The sequence below is a fragment of the Antechinus flavipes genome, chromosome 2 (assembly GCF_016432865.1).
Source record: "Antechinus flavipes isolate AdamAnt ecotype Samford, QLD, Australia chromosome 2, AdamAnt_v2, whole genome shotgun sequence".
Taxonomy (NCBI): domain Eukaryota; kingdom Metazoa; phylum Chordata; class Mammalia; order Dasyuromorphia; family Dasyuridae; genus Antechinus; species Antechinus flavipes.
The window spans coordinates 279,808,734-279,828,024 of NC_067399.1; the positions used below are offsets into that span (position 1 = coordinate 279,808,734).

A 19,291-nucleotide genomic window follows, 5' to 3' on the forward strand; every position below is an offset into this window, starting at 1 on the left:
TAGAAATTAAGTTAATGTTTCAGTAATTAACATTTAGTCCAACTTTTTTTTTTAACATTCTAGTCACAGGCCAGAAATTAAGTTTTTAAGAACCCAAATTATTTTTATGTGCAAGTAAGAAAATCTTAATCATAAAAAGAGAATTAAATTCTGCATAAAATTCTAAAATACTATCCCCTATTTTTAAAGGAATTAGGAACAAAAACCCCATTTCATTTGACTTAGTCAAACAGGGCACATTGTTTATGCTTGTCTCTTTCAATCTTGATCACATCAAGATCTTGACGAAGGAAAAAACCAATGGTTGTCACTTTTTAAAATCTCGTTACCACAAACTGAGTATTCTATGGCAGAGGCATTCTCACATTAAAGGCATCTCAATGAAGATGCAAAGAAAAAAAAATAAAACAACACACACACACTTCTCAGAAGAAGACAAAAATGGCAGGCAACTGGTACTCTGACCCTCTGGAGGCAAACAAAAAATTTAAAAAAAAAATTAAAATATTTTTTAATGTTAAAGAATGTCAAGTTAACGAGAAAGGGTATGGAATGGGGGAACCCATCGTGTTTGAGAGAATAAGCTGACCTGCTGAAATTCAAAGTGCTAGAATTAAGGGTCTAAATTAAAACATAGTCTATGCCTCGAGAGTATAACACTGGAAACACAGTAATGTGGTCATGTCTCAATCCTCTTTCCGCTCCAGAGTCTGTGTAGTGTGAATACCATTGCTGTACACAGGAAATGGAAGAGTGGAAAAAAGTCCCTCGGCCGTGGTGAACACGTTCCCTGCCGGCATTTGGGTCAGGCTGGCCCCGCTCACTGCACTCCCGAATGGTCCCGACATATTGAGTCGGTGGACGTGGTGGTAGAGCATCTCCATCGGTGTTTTGGGATCCAGCCCGAAGCCGGGGCTGTTGACGTCGACAAAGTTCACCGCGTGGGTGTTGGGGAGCAGGTTGCCTTGCATGGCTAAAGTAACCTCTGCGGGCGCGTAGCGGATCGTGCCAGTGGTGTAGACCCTCTGGGCGGCCGTGCTGGTGGCGGAGAGGGTGCCCGTGACCCTGTGGACCAGAGGCAGCACCACGTTGCCCGCCTGCAGCCTCTGCAGGGCCTCCAGGTCCCCAGTGTACAACAAAGAGTTGGAAGACGTGCTGGGACCGCCCCCGCCGCCCCCGCCGCCCCCGCTGCCCCCGACGCCTCCCCCGCCGCCGCCCCCGCCGGGGTGCTTGTCCCGGGGGGACGCGGACAGCGGGGGCGACAGGGGGTCGGAGGAGACGGGGGCCAAGGCCGAATTGGATGAGGTGCTGAACTGAGATTTGCGGCTGGCAGTGTTCTCGGTCCCCGGCGGGGTGAGGACAGAGTCTGGAATGGAGACGTGTAAACTACTGCTGGCTTGGGGGGAAGGGAAGTGCTCGGAGTTGGGGGGCTTGGTCATACTGTAGGGCGATTCGTTCCTTGAGATTTCCCGGTTGGGCGGGTAATTCCAAATACTGCTATCGTTATCAAAATTGATAGGTTCTGAGATCTCAGTTTTGATTTTGAGCACTGAGGCACTGTTTGGTGACGAGAGCAGCTGCGGCGGGTCCACCAGCGCGCCGTCTAGCCCGTTGGGGCTCGAGGTGCTGGACAGCCGGCGGCGGCTCAAGCTGCCCCCCTTCTGCTTTTTCCTCCTCTTCTTGCGCTTCTGGTGCTTGCTGGAAGATTGCGCGTTTGCCTCGCCCGCGCTGTCAGAGTCCTTGGCGCTGTCCGAGGTCAGCGACTCGCAGTTCTGCAGCCGCAGGTCCGTCTCGCTCTCCACGTAGCGCTCCACCTTGATCTGCATAGAGCCCAGCGTGCCGAAGCTGTCTTCGGTGGCCTTCTGGGTCTCAAAGTCCGAGTTCTCGAAGCTGTCGTCGCTGTCCCGGCTGTCCTGATTGCTGGAACTGTTGCCGTCGTCGTTACAGTTCATTTCGTTGTCCGACTGATGGCCGGACTTCTTCCGGTCCGACTCTGGGTCCTCGCTGTTCTCCGATTGGTTCCCCTTCTCGTCGGACTTGGAATTTTCGTTGTCCTCTGGGGATGGAAAGGGAGAAAAGGAGAGGGGAGGAGAGCAGAGTGAGAATGTCAAAAAGAGCCACGATTGCCCCTTAACAAGAAACCCCGAGTGAAAAACAGAAACAAAAAGCCTTCCCACTATTCTGGGGCTACCCTGGCCAGCTCTCCGTGAATCTACTTGGAAGGAGGTGGGAACGGTTGGATTAGTTTTATCTCTACTTCTTTAGTCTCAAAAGACTGGGTTTAGGAGAGACTTCAGACAAAAAGCAGTCCTAGTGTAGTAGAAATGACATTAGATTGGGAGGCAAGACTTAGCTCTGTGTGTCTTGGGAGCAAACCACTTAACCTCTGAGGTCCCCAGTCTCTGCTTTTTACCACCTATGTCACTTATGGCAAATTCTCTGACCTAACTGGACCTCAGTCACCTTATCTGTAAAATGAAGTTGGACTACATGACCTCGGAGCTCTCCTTCTAGTTTTAAATCTGAAAGATTTAAAGCATGGGGCTTTTGTCACAACCTCTGGCTCCACAGCCACAAACCTTTTTTGCTGTTAATGAACCAGAAGAGATTTGAGTTCAGATTCCCAAACTCAAGTGGCATTATTCCTCATTTTTAAAGGCCTCTGCTTATTTATATTTGCTCTTGTATTTAGCTCATATTTATCATCAAAGCAGTTCACAACCTCTCACACAGGAAAGCAGTTCTCAAACAAAAGTCTTGCTTTTCTTATTGAATCAATTAGGCAATCAGAAAACTTAACCAAGTACCTACTATGTGGAGTAAGGGTATAGTGTTAGGCTTTATCAAATCATTTAGTTGCTATGTGAACAGGCACTTGAAATAAGAAGGTGTACAAATCATCTCTGTTCTATAGACTGTCTCTTTTCTCTGATAGGAATAACATTGTGAAATACAAAGTTCCACTCAGCTATCTAAGAATTGTTACAGTCTCCAAGGGCCTTTGCTATATGCCCCATTGCTCAGCAGCTTGGGGCCTCTAGTGGGAGGAGTGGAATGGATCGTTAAAGTCATGTTTCCATTGAGAAGTTCTGAAAACAGAGCAGTGGACAATCAGAGGAGAACATTAGGACAAGAAGGACGAGGGGGAAAAAAAGCAGGAAAAGAGAAGGTGCTACAGAAAAAGATTCCATTCTTGAAAACCTTTAAAATTTAAAATGGCAGCTGCAGGTGTTATCAGTCAGTCAAATATTAAGCACCTACTGTGTGCCAGGCACCTTGCTGAGCTCTGGAATCAAACAGCAAGATGGAGTTCAGAAGTATAAGGGGTTTGGAGAATGCCTATTCACCTCATTTGGTGCTCTTTTTGCTTCCTCTCCCCCCCATACTGCTAATGAAAAATTCACCTTGCCTGAATAATCTACAGAATCCTTCAAGGGATAAGTGAATCTTAAAACTAAATTAAGATGAAAGTCTTCCTTTGCTGTCTCATCTTGGCATAATCACAGAATCATAGTTGAAGAATCCAAGCTGAAAAAGACCTTAGGGGTCATTTAATACAATTCTCTCATTTTACAGTTAAGGAAACTGAGGCCAAAAAAGTAAAGTGACTCACCTAAAAATCAAGATTTGGAGTCAGATGCTGGGAATCCAAAATCAGTGCCCTTTCAATTGTGCTATGTTACTGTCTCTTGCCCCCCATTTTCCTACCCCAAATATACAACATAATAATTTACTTCTCTTCCTTTTTAGATTTTATTATTTAATGTTTATAATCTAATCCATATTCACTATATGAAAGTTCTGATTTCTCAAATAAACACCCAAAACAAAACTTGGAATTCTGTAGAAATGTACAACATATTGTCTAATTGTATAAATAAAAGCAGTATGATTTTATCCTCATAGAGAACTCTTACCTTGAGTGCTAATATGATAGGCAGAATTTGAATATAAGTCTTCTTGCTTCCAAGTCCAGTACTCAACTATGTTCTATGTTATCTAGTTAAAACCTTCTTAGTAAGCCTAGTGTTAATTTTGTTTTTATTGGCTACGGTCTAAACTACCATAGGATCTTTAAAGTTCTGTTTGAGATAGTAATTCAGCTCAATGAAACTTTGAAGCAAAAGAGATTTTTTTTTTTGGGGGGGAGAAGTAATTCTTACTCATATACACTCATTTTTATAAATACACAAATGGGATGTAGCTTATTCAGATATAAATACTTTCTTAATGTGCAACAGAAAGAACAATAACAAAAAAGGATTGAAGTTGGGAGTGGGGAAGGAGATTTTCTTGGTCTTCCTAGAAGTCTAGATTTGTGTGTGTGTGTGTGTGTGTGTGTGTGTGTGTGTGTATGTGTGTGCATGTGTATACATATGTGTATAAATTTGTCTCAATCACAGCTAATATTTTTCTTTAAACATTTTTTTCTCAATTCTACATAACAGTATGATGTTAGAGTGTTTCTCAAAAAGTCCTCATTCACAGAGCCTGCTTGGCATGAACTTGGCTTTTATGTCCAGAGCCAAGAACCAAATCTGGATGGCTGCCTATTGTTCCATATATATATATTTAACAATAATGAGTTTATAGATATCTCCAAATCCTTCATTATGAAAGACAGTATCCATTTCTTCCAGAATGGGTTTTCTCAAGAACTAAATTAACAAACTAATTGGTTATTTCCTACATTAGCCCTTTCCTGACTTTTCTTGTCCAAAGTGTTTTTCTTTCCCATAAAAAAAAAGCCTTATATTGATTTTGTATATATTTATTTTGGGATTTCCTCGAGTCTGTTTCCTTTTTGGCTTTCTCTCTCTAGCCAATTAGCACAGTGCACTGCTTAAATGCTTGTTGATTGATTGAATGAATAAAGCAAATCATGCCCAAATTTCTCTTTCAATAACTTTTTTTGTCCTGCTATGTAAGAATTAATTATAGGGACCTATATGACTTTTACTGTTATTACTACTACTTCATATTTTCTAGTGCTGTGGTTGTCAATTACTCTACTATTGTACTATTAGAATATTGTACTATTAGGGATGTTCTAATAGAATAGAAGCTCCCTGAAGGCAACTTTAAGTTTATGTCTCCCTTGCTTTGCAAAGTGCCTGGAACTTTGCAGGTGCTTAACAAATGTTTGTTGAGTGACTCATGGATTACATTCACATTGTCTCATTTCATCTTTCCAACAAACTGTGAGGTAGGCAGGATAGGAACTATTATCTCCACATCTGGACTGTCTCTAATTAAGGGGAGAACAAGGATAAGAAAGAGTTGCAATAAAGGGAAGGGAAGTATGGGTGGACTGTGATACACATTAGAGGAAGCATTCACATGGATATTAAAATATATATAACAAAAGGTAGCTATCCAGACCCTTTGGTCCCCGACTCTGGACATAAAAACTAACTACATGCCAAGCAGATCCTATGAGCGAAGTCAGTCTTAGACCTTTCAAGAAACACAATTCACTGATCCATTTAGATACTATAAGTACCTAAAGATGTGTGGGCTTCACAGGGTGGATATAGGTATCAATCAACTCAAGCTATTAAGTGCAAAGTATTGGGTTTACTGAGACAAAGCTGGAATCACTCCTGTCTTCAAAGAGATTACAGTGGAGGAGATGATATGTTCATATATTATTATATACTTATATATTAAATATTATATAAAAATAAAAGGAAAGTATTAGGAACTAGGAAGGAGGTGGGGGCCTAGTAACATCTCATGAAGTGGAGATGAATTTTAAAGAAAGTATGACTTTAAGGAAGTAGAGATGAGGAAGGAATGTATATCAGGTGTGAAAGAAAGCCAGTCCATAGACAGAGTGAAGGAGAATAGTCGATAATAAGGCTGGAAGGGAAGGTCAGAGTGAGTTTATCCTGCATCCTCAATGTTTTTGGCCAAAATGATGAGTTTGTAGTTATTTCTAGAAGCAACTTGGAATTGATGGAGCAGGGATCAGACTTGGGTTTTAGGAAAATCATTTTGGTGACCATGTAGAGGATAAATTGGAAAGGGGACAGATTTGAGGCAGGGAAAGCAATTAAGAAGCTGAAAGGCTTAAATTAGGCTCAATTATCCTAAATTACTGAGTCTGTTCTTAGTGTCCCTTAATAGTGGAGGAAAGAGATAACATTGTTGAATGTCATTTCAGAGAATTTGCCCCCCAGAGAAAGGTGTCACAGTGGATAGAGTACCTGGTTTGGAGACAAGGAGGCCTGAGTTCAAATTTGGCCTCAGACACTTAGCAGTGACTCTGGGAAAATCATTTAACCTTTGTTTGCCTCAGTTACCTCTTCTGTTAAATGGGGATAATAGTAAATGATTATATACTATGAATATATTATATTATATAATTATAATTATATTGTGTATCATTATATATGACATGCCATATATAGTGTGGCTTATAGTACATATTTCATATAATAACAATTATATATATACTATAATTCATACATACATAAATGTACATATGCATTTTTTTTAGATTGAGAAAATAGGAATTAAATTTTTCTAGCCCCTCTCATATTTTTAAGATAATTGAACTTTCTCCAGTTATTTCCATTAAAGAGACTTTGGAGTGACATATTTTGACATCTATCTCTTTATCAAGTTGTAGGATGAGCAAAAAAAAAATTGGGAATGATATTTTATAACTATCAAACAAAAATTTCCCAGTCTTACCAAGCTTTAACTAAGTTTGGTCTGAATTTTAATAGCAGAATCCTCCCACATGTTAAGAACCTATTGCTCTATTAGAAATCCTTACATGGAATTCAGTACAATCAACTATGATATTCAGGAACATGTGCATTCTAAAAGGACTAGTCCCACTGCAGTACAAGATCTCAATGACTTATGGTGGGCTTGAAGAATCATCATCAGGTCTCTGGAATATTTTATCTTGTAAATGTGATCATACTTTCCACCCAGAATTTATAGATTTTCATAGCAAGATAATAGAATTCTATCTCATAAAGATTAGAATTTAGTAAAGTGGAATAGTGTTTTTTCCCTTCCTCCCCCATCAAATACTGCATTAATTAAACAAGAAGATATCCCAGGGCTATGTACTAAGTGAAAACATAGGATTATAAAATTACAGCTGTAAGGATCTCAGAAGATTTCATCCAACTTCATGGGTAGTTAAGCATTTATTAAGCACATGCTATATGTCAGGCATTGTCTTAAGCACTGGACTTACAAAAGAAAGGTGTATTAACATAATACCTGCCTTCACAGAGCTCATATTCTAATTTTTTTAGGTGAAGAAATTGATAACTAGGAAGATCACTTAATATAATCTATAATAATTCAGGCAAGTGTCAAATGACACTTGAATGCAGGTCCTCTAACCTTAGAGTCAATGAGATTTCTCTTACACTACAATGACAAGCACTGTCTTAAAATTTATAGCAAAACCCTGCTTTTTTTGGGGGGCAGTGGAGGGATATATTTCCCAAAAGGCACCTCAAGTGATCTAATCTCAAAGATATTGGCATGATCTTTGGGGTCCTCAGCCAGGAGTCAGAAGGAGTTTATATCCCAGTGGCCATTTTTAAGATATTTGTGTTTTATTACCTCCAAGTGCCTGGAATTGGAAATGAGATGTTAAAAATCCATGACTTAATCTCCCTAATGATGCATATCATGCCAGCAAAGGGAGGGTTAGGAGAATGCTTGCTCCATCAGGCTGAATTGGAGTCTTCTTGTTTTGGGGATAGAGGACAAAATAAGGAATTATCTTATTTTTACTCTGCTCCCAAAGAGTAACTCAGGAAGTGTTTACCAAATTAAAAAGGAAAATGGGAAAAGATGGCATTCCCTTGCTTAATTCCAATTAAGCTATAAGTTACATTTATATCTTTTGGAACAAGAAGCCCCTAGGTACAATTAGATACTCCAACCTAAAGGTTTCATTGCCAGTTGTGGTTGTTGCTTATGTGCTTTTTTGGAATATTAATATTTTAGTAATTAAGTTAAGTATTTCTTCAAAGAAAAAAATAAAAGACCATGCAGGGCTGCTTACTTCAAGAGGGTAGGCTGTTAGATGGTAGGGGGAAGAATGGGGGGAAGAAAGATGGAAGGTTCTGTTCCATGAGGTTGCTAGCACAGCACTGAAATTTAATGACTAGTAAATAATTATAAACCCGTTCACTTCTCCCTTTTCAGATGAGTTCATCTATCTCTGAACTGCCTGCCCTATGGCAGGAGTTTGAAAAGACAAGACTCAAAATCATGGAGTTAAGGGACTTGAGTTCAAATACAGATACTTAACAACTTAACTATATGACCTTAGGCAGTTAAATAACAAAGATAAAAATAAATGGCACTTACATTAAAATAATAACAAAGATTTATATAATGCTTACTATAAACACTATACTATAAACATTATCTCATTTGATCCTCACAACCACCCTGGAAAATAGGTGCTTATTATTATCTCTATTTTACAGACGAGGAAACTAAGGCAAATAGGATTAAGTGAAATATAAAGGGTCACACAGCTAGGAAGTATCTGAGACCAGATTTGAAATTAGGTCTTCCTGAATTTAGGATTGGTGTTCTGTCCACTGCATCATCTAGTGGTCTCCTCATTTGTGCTTTTCTTGACAAAGATACTAAAGTGCTTTGCCATTTCCTTCTCCAACTCATTTCTACAGATGAGGAAACTGAGGCAAACAGGGTAAAATAACTTGCTCAGAGTCATACAACTAGTAAGTATCTGAGGCTGGATTTGAACTCAAGTACTCCTGACTCCAGATCTGGAGCCCTATCTACTGTCCGTATTTGCCCTATTCCTAGGAAAGTTTGGTCCAAAAATATATCCAGCCCTAAGAGTAAGTATTACAGGTATTGTTATTCCCGTTTTACAGAAAATTGAGGCTTACAGAAGTTAATTTAGTCAAATGTCAATGGGTATGATAATGTGTCAAAGATGGGTTTAAATCCAGGTCTAGAGATGCTACTATTCCAAGGTCATTTGTAAAATGAGAGGGGTGGGGTAGATGACCTTGAAGGTCCTCTCTAAATCTCAAACTGAGATTTTAAAGTGGGAGAAGAAACTGGACTCTTTGCCTTACCTGAGTTGTCTTTAGAATCTGATTCAGAATCCGAGGTCTCTGAGGACTCAGAGGTTTTCTCTGGCAGATGAGGGAGTTGCGCAATATCCATTGGAGTGTCCTTGTATTCTGGGTTACTGTGAAAGAGGACATTAGGAGTGAATGCGAATAAACCAATGCTGGATAATTTCTTTTAAACCTCCTCTTCCCTCTTTTTCTGCCCCAAGCATCTGAAGTTAAGAATTTCAATAAAGAAATAAGATAGTAAAACTTTCCTCTCCACTCATCACAGCATTTTTTGAACATTTAGTTTGGGAATGTGATCCATTTAGAAACATCCTGGTGTAACAACTTGATAGCTAAATGCTACATGAAAACCGATAAAAATCTTTTAATAATCTAGAAACTCTGAGGACAGGAGAGTAACACTGAGAGAGCTCTAGCTAGTACTTCCAATAAAGGATCAAGAAAGGGAAAGATATCTCTTTTCACACTCCTCATGTTTCCAGGAGTCTAAGAGCCCTTGTCATGGACCATTGATGTTGCTGCTCACCTGTTCAGATGTCTAAAGCTATTTGAGGAAGGGAAAAAAAATCCCTACAACCTTAACAACCTAACTCTATGACAGATGCACAGGTGTACCTTGGGATGCATGCATTATGGCTACCAAACTGTCAACACACCCATTACAATCACATTTTCATCTGTTCATGTGGTGCACACCTGTGGCTTGTTAGCTGGAAACCTGATTGCATTGGGGAAGAGTTCCAGTGCAAAAGTGAGCCTGGAGGATCAGATTTGGCCCCATTTGTTAGGGGGAGGAGAGGGAGGAAGAGAGTGCTTTCTTTTTATTGTGTTAAATTATAAAGCAGATCTTTTCCATCAAATGGAGGCCATTTGGTTAGTGTGCATCACTTCTCTTTTGGGAAAATATCAGGGCAGGCTTTACATGTGAGACTACTACTATTAATTCATATTCATATAGAGCTTTATTGTTTCCAAAGGCTTTCATGTATTTCTCACAACAACTCCATGAGGTAGTCAGGGAAGATATTATTATCCTCATTTTATAGATGGGAAAAACTCAAGTTCAGCTAAAAAAATACCCCTATAATGTTAACAACTCATGTGTCTAAGGTCAGATAGCTAATAAGTGATAGAACTAAGGTATAAACCCAAGTCTTTTTCAAAACTAGGCTCATGTCTTAGATCACTCTCTAATTCAACCTATTTCCCTCAATGGCAAAGAGAACATGTAGGACCTCCTCAGTAAAACCTTGTTGACCAATCAAAAATAGTAAACTCTACTGAATAAATCCTCATTCCTTTGAGTTTAAGACATCAAGACATCACCTTCCAGATGGCATTGGTTCTCTTCAAGAAGGAAGGAAGAACAACAACAGAAGGAAGATATTTTTTTTTCATTCTTTCAACAAATATTTAGGATGTATCTATTGTATTTAAGGCACTGTGATAGGCTGTTAAGGTCAATGCAAAAATAAATAAGAAAGCTTCCCTGATTTGAAGAACCTTATCATCCAGCATTGCAAATATCTCCTGGAGAAGTAGAGAGGATAGTCATTCAGCCTTTGGTATGACTTACTTTCCTGGATTGCTTTCCTTTTAGTAATTAACTGAGCTCATTGGTAAAAGGTTCAATTAAACGACTTCTCAGGTCTCTCCTATTCATAGTTCACCAGTCAAAAACTATTAGCTACCTTCAGAGAACAGAATTTTGATGTGATGGGGGTAGATATGGAGCTGTCCTTCTGTTTCTCTATTTGTGTTCAATGTCCAGGCAATTGAGATTACCAACTGTGCTTTGAACACATTCCAATGCTTTTCTGCCTAACTTTCCATTCTTTATTTTCATTTTTAACTAAACTGTTAAGGAGGAAGTTATTTTCACATTTGCTTTCTTATCTCTATCATCGAGCACAATGACTGATACATAGTAGGTGCTTATTGAATGTTTCCTTATTGGAGAAATGAAACAAACACACATAAGCACAAGCATGACTCCCAACTTCTTTTACTACTGCTTTCAATATTGCTTTTAGGTACAGCTAGAACAGTCCTTCCACTGTTGTGATTGTAACCCTGGAATCAAAAAGCTGGATCATATTATATAACTGTTGCCCAAACTCTTTTTCATTTCTCATTCCTCTTGGTCTAGGGGAAGAAACCTATGGAAATCAGAATGAGATTTCCAATTAGCTTGCCCAACCCCAGGCAAGATGACTTGAACTTTCCTTTATTTCTCTTTCTTCCTTACTTCTACTCATACCTTTAATCTTAAAAAAAAGAAAAATCAGAAGGCAGATTACATGATATTGTATCTATATGTTTGTATGTGTGTATACATACACATGTATATATTATATGTAGTATTTTACAAAGCATAAAGCAGTTATAAGTGCTAGGCATAATAATAATGATAATTATTATTATTACTATACTATTATCACCACCACCACCAATACCAAATTGAAATAGCATTGTGTCTAATTACAGTTTAAAACCCACAATAATTTAGCTATTTCTGCTTAGAAGGTGAATATTATGATCTGTCATAATCTCTGTTCTATAAAAAGCACATAAATTAGAGATATCCAAAGTCATTTGGTTATATCACAAAAATAGCACAACCCATAATACTAAAATGGGAAAAAGTCTGAATTTCTCATACTCATAGCAGTCTCTCCCTTTAGTGAAAGAGTTAAAATCTCCTTCCAAGTAGAGGAAAAGAGGTTGAAAAAGCAAAAAAAAAAAAAAATCAAGATATATGAGGATTCAGTAAGTGGTGCACATTAAGGTCTTCATAAAAGTCATAATCATTAGCGTCTGATTGATATGCTATTGGTAGAGCGCAAATCCTTACTTTTGAATCAGAGACATCCCAAACTACCTGAAAACAACTGAAGGGGTCAGTGAGCAGATGAGCCAGGATCCTTAGCTCCTTGGCTCCATTTGGCTGTCTTGAAGAAAAATGGGGCTCAGTACTCACTGTCTAGAGTATCAGCCAAAGGGCAACAACTTCCGTTCATAAGCTCTATTGGAAGTTTCCCAAATTAGACTATGAGCAGGATTCATTTTGTGGCTGCAGGCCAAGAGAAGCCCAAAGTAGAAGAACCATTTTAGAATTAAGAGACAGGGGTGCATTTTGGATGGCTTCCCAGTGGCCTGGCTTGAATATCAGGTCATAGAGAATATTTGCTCCTGAGTTTTAAGGTATTCAGCTGAGTTTCCTGTTTATCTAAATCCCAGAGGTGAGGTTGGAAAGAATTTTTATCCATTGCTATTTGGCTAGTTTGCTCATCTGATCTCATCCTTTGAGATCATACCGATATGTGTGACTTTGGACAAATGATTTCACCTTTCTGGGATTTGGTTTCTTTATTTGTAAAATGGGGTTGTTCAACCACATAGTTTCTGCAATTTCTTCTATCTCTTGATCTGTGAAGGTCTGATTCTACCCTCAATCTACCTCTCCAGACCTATCTTTCTAATGACTTGTAAGATATTTCTACCTCAAGTTCAAAACTGAACTTCCCAAGATCTTCTAACACTTAGCAATTATGTGGCTTTTGTCTTTGGGGTGCTTCCCCATGTTTAACCTATAGTTCTGTGAGACTTGCAAGTCACCAACTTAGTTCCTTCATCTACAAAATATGGATAATTCTCATATTATCTTTTGACAATTTCTTATTTAGCAAATATTTTTTCTGAGAACTGATATGAGGAAAGTTTAAAAATAAACCTTAAAGTATTTTACAAAAGCTAATAACCACGTTACCTTGCTTTTGTATAAGGCTTTTTTTTTAATCAAAGTCCTTTGCACTAATATTATGTCATAGAATTAAATGAGTAAAATTGCACAACTAGCCAGTATTGAATTTGAGATTCTAATCCATCTTTGTCCTAATATATAGGATGTCCCCAAGCTTTTAGTGCAGTTTTAATAAAGCTATGGTGTTGTCTCTTAACTATAAAAGTCACTACAATATTGCCTGCCAGCAATCGCAAATGTCCAAGAAAAAAGGAACTGGCCCATATTTCCAGGGTTCAAATGAGTTTGAGCTTAATAAAGAATAATATGCTATCTCTCTTTCCTGTTCCCTTTTCGTTCAGTTCCTGTAATTGCATATACATGTGTGCTATATGGTTCAGTATATGTATTTTTTTGTGTGTGCTACTTCTTTGAATCCATTTTATTGCATGCAAATACCTCTCTGCTTTCTTGTCTTAGGGAGATCATGAACAATTTAAGTTGGAGAGAGAGGATAAAAGCTCAAAGAAATCTCTCTGTTAAAGGTGGAGAACCAAAGTAATTCTGAAAGAATATCCACAGTTTGGCAATTATGGGCAACTGTTAGCAAGGCAGATCTGGAAAAGCTTTTAGTTTCAGCTTGACTACTACATCCACATAGGGCTTTAGGGATGAAAAACCCCTTCCCTGTGCCAGGATTTCATATTCTTCAGCACCAAGTGCTGCCAAAAAGCCAGTGCTTATATCTCACTAGCCACTAACCACAGCTTTCTATGTGTCTTACAGTTCCTTCACTCAGGTAACGTGGATGGCAGTGGAAATGATGGAAAAGATTTGATGATATACCTAAGGAGATAATTGACCCAGATGATGTTCTTCTCATTTGCATTCTTGGCATTAATAGCTATGGTAGCACTAGACTGTATCCAAATATATCCTCCGTTCTTCTGCATCCAGCGGTAGTACTTAGTCACACACTGACCCTTATTCAGCACTGAAAAGAAAACAGAAAGAACAAAAGGCATTGTGTATTAACATCACAATCCAATGACTTTCATCTCTACAACTACCCCCCCCCCCCAAGTACAGAGATGGAAGGCCCCACACAAAGGCAAGAGGTGCCCCTCTGTATGCTTAATGTAGGATGCCATTAGTATGACAAATAAAATCAACAATTCACTGGAGCATCGGCTCAGGAGCTGTGGGTTACTACCATTTGTAGCAAGATTTTATTCCATTTTTGGCAGCTCTGGTGTGGGAGGAAGAATAAAAGGGCTACAAATCTTTTTGGCTCGGAAAACACCTAATGCTGTGTGGACATTTTCAATGGGTTTGACGTCAAATTGTACGAAAGGCAAATTTGTATGTGATTTATTCATAGCTCCTAGGTAGACCTCTTTGAGATTCTGGATATCTGAAAGGTTCAGGAGTGTGCTCTCCCTTTCGTTCTTTGATCATTTCTCCTCATTGCAAGCAATATCAACCAGTGAGCTTATACATCTGTTCCTTTTGATCTTGTCAAACAGAATTTATAGTTCTCAGATGAACTAAATCTCCATTGGTCAGTAGGGGGAAAGTCTGGTGAGACTTTGCTTAATACTGGAACAAAATAAATCCACCAAAGGTATCGGAAAGAAACTGTGGCCTAAGGGAGGCACAGAATTGACTTGGTTCAAGCCAAACAGAGTGACAGCTCTATACAGCCTCTGAAATATGGCCAAAAATGAAGGAACAAGTAAAAACAATCAGTAATGTGAAACGCCGGCCATTAAATACCCTACTGAAAGGGAGCTTTAAAAATGCAGATGTTAAAAATGATACTTTAACCAAAATGTTGCCAAGTTGAAATTGATTTGATTTGTATCTGGGCCCTCCTGAGCTAGTAAAAGGAGAATGAACAGTAAATCATGCCCCGAAATAAAGTGCTATAGATTGGAATGCTTTAAAAAGATGTCTGGAATGTGCAAAACCTGGGTGTTATTACTCAAATACAGATTCGGTTTTGGCCGTGTTCTCTGCAACGGCCTCGGAGGCGTCGGGCACTAGGGGGCAGTGTGCATTCATCTACGTCTCCGGCTTTTGGCATGTCCTTGTCTCCGTCTGCTAAAATGAAAAACTCTAACTGCTGTAATAAATTTGGCTAAATTAGCTGCTAAATGGTTATCTCAAGTAATATGTATTTGCATTAATCATCTTGCTCTAAACCAGAACAAGCCAGAGTCCTAAAGACGTAGTAAATTCATATTGTCCATTTAATTACGGCTAATAAGTGCTTCATATACAATAGTTTCATGAAGTACATTTTGATTTTTTTGGGGGGTGGGGAAAAGAAAGAAGTCACTTTGGAAAAGAACAGTGTTCAGCGCTGTTAAAGTTCTTACCATAAAACCAGGAGTCACTTTTCATAGTTCCTAAGATAACCAAATGTCAGCGCCTCAGAAATATTATGTTCATATGTAAATGCACGGCGCCTGACCCCACACTCACACACGTTCCCGGGAGCACATCTAGACTCCAACAACCTCCCTTGACACTTTAACTGTCACAAAGAAAGGAAAAGAAAAAGACTCAATCCTAAAAAAGCGTTTCCAACGGCAGCGAGTTCTCCCATATTCTCTATTTGCTGATGTTTTTAGCGGCTCAAACTGAGCTGTAGCACCATCATTTACTCCCAGTCCGGATGCAGCGGGAGGATCCCCGTTATTTCCTTTTCACATGCCATTCTAAGTTTCTGACATTCCACACGCATGGCTTCACAAGCCACGAAACTACACGGTTAAGCTGAAAGCAGGTAAAATACTAACCACCGTCGATCCTGCTTTTCTATCGCGCCACTGTTGCATGCAACCTGACACGATTTTATTCAAATCCTTTAAACTCTGTTAACAGTTAATATTTAGAGAGAGAGAGAGAGAAATGAGATAAATGTCTTGTCCAAAGTTATGTAATCCTATCCCCTATTTTCACAGAGTAATTACATGACCCCCCAATCAATAGTTGATATGATATATAGATATGTATCTCAGATATGTGATATATCTAAATATATATACATATAGATGTGTTTGTCCTTGTCTTATATATAATTTTATGTGTCTATTTAAGTTTAGAGTATGAAGTGATTTCATTTGGTTGTGTTGAACTTAGCAGAGGTTCAGAGACAAGAGAACTGTTCTTTGGATGTTTCAAAGACAGAAGAAAGAGAGATGAATGCGTAAGTTCAAACCTGTACAGAATGGATATAAAGCACTGGTGTTTCACTGAAGAATGATGCCAAAATAAGGCTTTTGTGATAGCTAGGCTGTCCAGGGGATATGGTACTGGACTTGGTATCAGGAAGGCCTAAATTCAGTCTGCCAGAGATACTTACTTAGTTGTTATGACTAGGTAAGTCACTTAAGCTCCCTCAGTCTCTATTTTCTAATCTATAAAATGGGGATAACGACAACACCTAACGAAGAGGGTTGTTGTGAAGAGAAAATGAGATGATATATATAAAGTGCTTTGCAAACACACACATATATTATTATATAAATTCATACATCCATATATGTGTGTAAATGTATCGTGTAAGTTTATGTGTGTGACCTCAGACATTTAGTAGCTATGTGACCCCGGACAAGTCTGCCTTAATCCACAGGGGAAGAAAATGACAAACCACTCTGGCATTTTTGCCAAGAAAACTCCTTGGACAGTATTGGCATGCTGTGGTCCACAGGTGAAAAAATGTTGGACACAACTGAACAACAACACTTATGTATATCACACACACATACACATATATTTACAAAGTATTATTTATGTGTAATAGTAATAATAATTATTATAGCTATAATAAATAATATTGGTAATTATAATATAATAATGATACTAAATAATTACCCATGTTTATACTTATAAGTATTTATTATTTATGTTATAATTATAAGAAACCATTATTTATCATTTATAATATAATTATTATAGTTATAATAACTAATTATTTATATCATAATGATTATTATAGTTATAATAAATAATCATTGTAATAGCTATTGTTATTTCTCTCCCTGGGCAAGTGACAATCTCTCTGAATCTCAGTTTTCCTATCTGGAAAATGAAGGGTTTGAACTAGATGGTTTCTGAGGTCTCTTGCCGTTCTAACTCTATGATCCTATGGGCTTAAAATATTCAAGTGTAAAAGTAAATTAAAAAGTTAGAGAATTCAGATAATTTACACAAAATTCACTTTCTGTCTCTTTAATAGCTTCAACCATTAAAGCTTAAAGCAATTCTAAGGCCTTTGGGACCTTCTGACCTCATTTGATGAGGGAGGTGCTATTATTAAGCCATATTTTGCAGCTGAGGAAACCAAGGCTAGAGAAAAGTCAAGTAAGCCAGAAAGTGCTTAAAACAGGATTTGAAATCAGATCTCCAAGTTCAGCATTTTATCTACTATTTTACCACCTAGCTGCTGAAGAGGACCCTTCCCGAGTGCTCCAAAGCCAACAGAGGGTCAAAGTTATAGAATAAGGGACCTGGAGTCGGACTGTACTCATTAATCTTGACAGGTCTCATTAAAACTAGAGAAGATCATGTTTGCCCCCCACTCACACACTCAAGATGCCTGAAGAAGAATGGCTTTTCTGGCCATTGTAGCTTTCTAAGATCATCTACTGAAGATAACTGAAAAGAAAAGGCTATAATTTCATTTTTGATAATTTAAAAGATCTAGAACTAGCTAGGTACAGCAATGGATACAGACTGCTAGGCCTGCAATTAAGAAGCTGTTGTTCAATTGTTTCAGTCTGACTCTTTATGACCCCATTTGGGATGTTCTCACAAAAAATACTGGAATGGTTTGCTATTTCCCTCTCTAACTCATTTTTACAAATGAGGAAACTGAGGCAAACAGTGTTTGCCCAGGGTCACACAGCTAGTAAGTGTCAGAGGCTGGGTTTAAATTTAGAAAGATGAGTCTTCCTAGCTTTAGGTCCAGTTATGTGAGTTCAAATCCAGTCTCTCATACTTGCTAGCTGTGTGATTTTAACCATTGCTTTATCTCAATTTATTCAACTATAAAATGGATAAAAGAATAGCACCCCCCCTCCCAGGATTGTTGTGAGGATCAAATGAGATCATATTTGTCAAATACTGCTATCTAAATATTAGCTACTATAATTACTATTACCATTACTCTATATTTCAATAAGACTTTGTATCCCTTTCATGGCATCTATCATATTATGCCTTGTATTAAAGTTGCTACTTTTTCTTTCTTTTTCCTTTTTCTTTCTTTCTTTCTTTCTTTCTTTCTTTCTTTCTTTCTTTCTTTCTTCTTTCTTTCTTTCTTTCTTTCTTTCTTTCTTTCTTTTTTCTTTCTTCTTTCTTTCTTTCTTTCTTTCTTTCTTTCTTTCTTTCTTTCTTTCTTTCTTTCTTTTTTGGTGATAGGCAGGTAGGTATTACAGTGGATAGACCATGGGCTTGGAGTCAGGAAAAACTGCATTCAAATTTCGCCTCTGATATTCATTAGCAATGTGATCTTGGACAAGTCATTTAACCATTGTCTTCCTCAATTTCCTCAGTTATGAGGATAATAACAAGGTCGGGTTTCCAAGAATGAATGAGATTTGATTTGTAATGAGCCTAGCACAGTGCTTAACACATGGTAGCTACTTTATAAATACTAGTTCCTTTCTTCCCCTTTCCTGTTCCTCATCGTGTCAACATCAACAATTTCTTCCAGAGAGCTCATTGGCACTCTGCACACACTAATCAGAACACAGTTTAGGAAAGTTTGCATTAGTTCATTAAAACCCATTTGCACACGCCAGTAGACTTCCATGTCAGATTAGCTAACTGTCATCCAGAGTAGACCAGAGTTGAAAGGGAAGGCGAGAAACAATAGTAGATTTGATTTGATAATGGAAGGGCCTAAAAAGGGGCTTGATAGTAAGGATACTGCTTAGGAAGGAAAGTCTAGGTGACAAAGGGGAGTCTACAGGTTGAGATGGGGTTAGATGTGCTGCCTTAGGGTCCTTATAACTCTTGATGGGAGCTGCTAAAAGAGAGGAGAGGGTGCCCTAAGGGAGGTGACTGCCTGCAGAAGACAAACTTTGACTACTTCACAGTTTTGCCTGGGGCTGGCCCTGGAGGCCACCATACAAACAGAATCTTGAAAAGGTAAGAAGAGTTTCAAACCCTGCTGCTGGATTTTCAATCAGTCTGATTTATTTTGGCTATATTATAATGAGTATTTCCCTAAAATGATAATTTCCAGAGTGAAACATTAATGGACCAGGAAGACCCACTGACCCAAAGCTTCAGCTGAAGCTTAATCCTATTTGCCTCAGTTTCCTCATCTGTAAAATGATCTGGAGAAGGAAATGGCAAGCTGAAGAAGGTCTATTAATTTATAATTAACTAAAGAGTTTCTGACATTTTTGCTTAGGGGCCCAGAATG

General features: G+C 38.4%; 1 protein-coding gene across 4 annotated transcripts in view; it reads right to left on the reverse strand.

Moving 5' to 3' along the window:
• Window positions 1-607: 607 nt before the first annotated feature.
• Window positions 608-19,291, reverse strand: part of NPAS3 (neuronal PAS domain protein 3) — a 1,088,750-nt gene continuing 1,070,066 nt past the window's right edge. For all 4 annotated transcript variants that reach the window (XM_051977274.1, XM_051977273.1, XM_051977276.1 and 1 more), the window contains 3 exons: window positions 13,696-13,843; window positions 9,102-9,217; window positions 608-2,056 (listed from right to left, as the gene is read on the reverse strand). In XM_051977274.1, the coding sequence (XP_051833234.1) occupies window positions 687-2,056; window positions 9,102-9,217; window positions 13,696-13,843 (1,634 nt within the window). In that variant the 3' untranslated portion in view covers window positions 608-686. The remainder of the gene's footprint in view (window positions 2,057-9,101; window positions 9,218-13,695; window positions 13,844-19,291) is intronic.